Source organism: Dama dama, chromosome 4 (genome assembly GCF_033118175.1).
Source record: "Dama dama isolate Ldn47 chromosome 4, ASM3311817v1, whole genome shotgun sequence".
NCBI lineage: Eukaryota > Metazoa > Chordata > Mammalia > Artiodactyla > Cervidae > Dama > Dama dama.
Window position 1 is genome coordinate 62,416,171 of NC_083684.1, and position 4,434 is coordinate 62,420,604.

At 49.0% G+C, this 4,434-nt stretch overlaps 1 protein-coding gene across 1 annotated transcript; it reads left to right on the forward strand.

Annotated features, from left to right (window-relative positions):
- Nucleotides 1-305: 305 nt before the first annotated feature.
- On the forward strand, nt 306-1,276 carry GPR32 (G protein-coupled receptor 32). Its single transcript, XM_061140586.1, is given in 2 exon segments — nt 306-1,238; nt 1,241-1,276. Coding segments are annotated over 2 exon segments (969 nt in total).
- The last annotated feature ends 3,158 nt before the right edge of the window (nt 1,277-4,434 follow it).

Below are 4,434 nucleotides of genomic sequence, written 5' to 3' on the forward strand. Positions count from 1 at the left end.
TATATGACTCAATTCCAATTACCTAGCAGTATCAGAGTGACATAAGATGCAGTTAATAAAATATATGTTGAATCGGGAGACTTTCTGGGTCATCCAGTGGATAAAACTCTGTGCTCTTAATGCAGGGAGCCCAGGTTCAATCCCTGGTCAGGGAACTAGATCCCACACGCCACAGCTAAGACCTGGCGCAGCTTAAATAAATAAAAAAAATATTTTTAAAAAAATGTATTGAATCAGAGAAATGAATGGAGGGGCCTCTGAGGGGGCTTGTAGCTTTGACGTGTGGTCCTTCGTCCTCTAGAAGGATGAATCCTACCTCTGAGCCCGAGTGCCAGCCTGAGACGATCCAGGGCCTCCGCCAGCTGACCATCGCTGTGCTGTCTGTGTCCTTTGCGGTCGGCGTGGTGGCCAACGGGCTGGTGCTCTGGATGATGGCTTTCCGAATGCCGCGCTCTGTTACCACTGTCTGGTTCTCCAACCTGGCCTTTGCAGACTTCATGGCCTTACTGTCCTTGCCGATCAGCATATACATCGTGGACACTGGCCAGTGGCCCCTCACAGCTGCAGCCTGCAAGCTCTACATGGCCTTCTTGGCCGTCAGCTGCTTCACCAGCATCTGGTTCCTGGTCCTCATCTCCCTGGACCGCTGCATCTCCGTCGTTCACCCATTCTGGTCCCGACACCACCGCACCGCACAGCGAGCAGCCTGGCTGGCTGTGTGTGTGTGGCTCCTGGCTCTTGTCGCTTGCTCTCCAAACCTGATTTTCCGAGACATTGAAAAACAGAAGGGATGTGGACACTGCACCTTCAAGTTTACCACTAGGGCCAGGGATGACTCCAAGGCTGTGGAGGGGAAAGTCGCTGTGACCCTCATTCACATCCTGCTGGGCTTCCTGGCGCCCTTGGCGATCATCAGTACCTGTGCCCACCTCATCCGCACCCGGCTCCGGCAGGAGGGCTCTGCCTATGCCCGCCGGCAAAAGAGGCTGCTGCTCGTGCTGGTGAGCGCCTTCTTCGCCTTCTGGCTCCCATTTAACACGGTGCTGGTGGTCCGACTGTGGCCATGGCAAGCCGAATATAAGCTGCAGCCCATCGTCTGGGCTACCTTCTCCCTGGGTTGTTTCAACAGCTGCCTCAACCCTTTCCTCTATGTCTTCATTGGCAGAAGTTTCCAAGAGAAGTTTTTCCAGTCTTTACCTTCCGTCTTGGCCCGGGCATTTGGCGAGGAGGGGTTTTTCAATCAGCCTGTCCCCAAGGTGAAGCTCCCAGGAGATGATGGAAACCTTCAGATACAAGCTGGAAGCCCTCCTGCGCAGCTTGCAGCCCCTTCCCCATGACTTCCGGGACTCTGCCCAATCCTGCCTCGTCTTTCAGGAAGTCTTCCCTGCAATCTCTTATCTAAATCTCTCCATTTGAAACATCACGTTCCCACCCCCCCCCCCCACCCCCAGTATCTATTTCACCTTCCTTTATAGTGAGACTCCTACTTGTTTCAGGCTAATCACAAGTTTAGTCAAGGAAAAAAAGGCTTCACTCCCCAGCGTCCCTTGCAACTAAAGATGGCCCTGTGACTACTTCCTGGCCAATAGTATGTGAGTGAAAGTAATTGATGTAACATCCTTGAAGTGCTCTTGATGGAAGGTGCCTGCCCTCCATTCCTCCATTTCACCCTTTCCATTGTCTAGAATGAAAGTGTATCAGTTAGCTTTGCAGTGTAAAAAACATCTCCAAACTTAGAGGGTTGAAATAATAACCTTTTGTGATTTCTTTGGGTCATCACCTTGGGCAGGGCTCAGCTGAGCAGTTTTCTGTTTTGGTGGGCTTCCTCAGACATTTGTGGTCAGCTATGGGTTACAGTCCATGGGGTCACAAAGAGTCATACACGACTGCAACGACTTCACTCATTGGAGAAGGAAATGGCAACCCACTCCAGTACTCTTGCCTGGAAAATTCCATGGGCAGAGGAGCCTGGTAGGCTACAGTCCATGAGGTCACAAAGAGTTGGACATGACTAAGCGACTTCACTTTCTTTCTTTCTTTTTACGGATGTGAGAGTTGGCTCATAAAGAAGGCTGAGTGTCACAGAATGGATACTTTCAAACTGTGGTGCTGGAGAAGCCTCTTGAGGGTCCCTTGGACTGCAAGGCGATCAAACCAGTTAATCCTAAAGGAAATCAACCCTGAGTACTCATTGGAAGGACTGATGCTGAAACTGAAGCTCCAATACCTTGGCCACCTGCTGTGATGAGTCAACTCATTAGAAAAGACCCTGATGCTGGGAAAGACTGAAGGCAGGAGAAGGGGACAACAGAGGATGAGATGGTTGGATGGCATCACCAGCCCAGTGGAGATGAGTTTGAGCAAACTCCGGGAGATAGTGAAGGACAGGGAAACCTGGCATGCTGCAGTCCATGGGGTTGCAAAGGGTTGGACACGACGGAGTGACTGAACAACAAATGGGTCAGCTAAGTGAGTGTTTCTGGGATGAGCGGCTGGCCTGCAGCTAGGATGGTGGAGTTGTTCAAGCCATGTGTTAATATTTCTCCTCATCCTGCAGGCCGACTGGGTTTTTTTTTTCACATGGTGGCTGGGAAGGGTTGCAAGAGCGAGAGGGGAAGCCTAAGATCTACACTTGACACTTTACTCAACGTGACTTGCTTCAACGGGTGGGAAAAGAGATTCCATCTCACAATGGGAAAATTTGCAAAGTGACATTGTAAAGGAGCATAGATACAGAAGAACATGCAGAACCGGGGCCCTTTCTGCAATCTGCCATGGCATCCGTGCTGGTGAACTGTATGGAAAGTGACGTGTCCCCATACTGGCCCTGGAATACTTAACATCCATGCCGTGAAGAGAGAGATTTCGATTTCTAGCTCATCGAAGCGGCAGTTGTTTTGTGTGTCTGTTACAGCTGCTGAATCTATTCCTTAACTGTTATGCTGCCAACCTCTGAACTTGTGTGAGCGACATAATAAATCTCCTTACTGTCAAAGCTCTTTGGAGTCAGGTTTTCTGTTACTGGAATCCAATAGCAGCCTATCGATGTATATAATAAATACTCTATTCTGGGAACAAAAATCCTAGTGATCCCTGGTCACCTGGGACCATTCCCTGGCTTCTAGGTAGAGGCAAATATTTTTTTTTTTTTTCACCTGAATCAAAAGAGATCATCCTACTTGTTTGTAATCAGAAGCATGAGTTCTGGTCCTGCTTTGACTAGCCCTGAGAACTCCCCACCCGGAGCCTCGGTTCTCTCGACTTTGTGGAATGAGACCAAATGCTTTCCTATTTCACGTGGATGGGGAGAGGGTGAAACCATACAATGTCTGAGCATCAGGAAAGAAAGATGCACCTTAAAAATAAGTTGGGAAATCAGTTTATCAAAAAAATAAAACTTTAAGACAATGTGGGCACATAGTAACAAAAAGAAAATGAGCGGTTTTCCTGGGGGTCCAGTGGTTAAGGATTCGCCTGCCAACGCAGGGGGCGCGGGTTCAATCCTTGGTCCTGGAAGATCCCACATGCTGCAGAGCAATGAATCCTGAGCGCCGCAACTACTGAGCCTGTGCTCTAGAGCCCAGGAGCCACAAATGCTGAGTCCATCTGCCGTGACTACTGAACCTCTCACACCTAGAGCCCATGCTCTGCAACAAGAGGGGCCACCACAAGGAGAAGCCGGCTCACGGCCGCAAAGAGCAATCCCTGCTCGCCGCAACTAGAGAAAGCCTGCAGACAGCGAGGGAGATCCAGCACAGCCAAAAATAAACAGATGAACCTTTAAAAAAGCAGAAGAAAATGATTCTCCCCCTCCTTCCAGATCCTCCATTCCATCTTCTTTTTGCTAGAGACTATTGTCAGTTTCTTGTGTATCCTTCCAGATATCCTAGGTAAGCCTGCATAATCATTTTCAAACAGAGCATGTGTATGTTATCTTACATTGTGGGCATGCATGCGTTTCATTAAAAGTGTATCTTGGAAATGCTTGGATACAGGAGGTCTGATGTTATTTTTCAGTGCTGGTGGTCAAGTGTTTCCTGGTCTGGATGTACTGTGACTGCAGGTATGATGCGCATTTAGGTTGCTTTGAGTATGCTTCAGTGATATCTTGGAAACTTTCAATTATTCCATGTTATCCACATTTTGAACAACACAGAAACAGGAGTGGAAGAACTGATTTATCATGAACTGAACATCTGTGCATGAGTTTGGGTAGACTCCGGGAGCTGGTGATGGACAGGGAGGCCTGGCGTGCTGCGCGGTTCATGGGGTCGCAAAGAGTCAGACGTGACTGAGCAACTGAACTGAACTGAACTGAACATCTGTGCAATATTGCGTGATGGAGTGGAGCACCGTCAGCAACCCCAGTGTCCCTCTTCCTCTGCCTCCCAACCACTTCTCCATCTCCTTCACAGATAACCTCTATCCTAACTT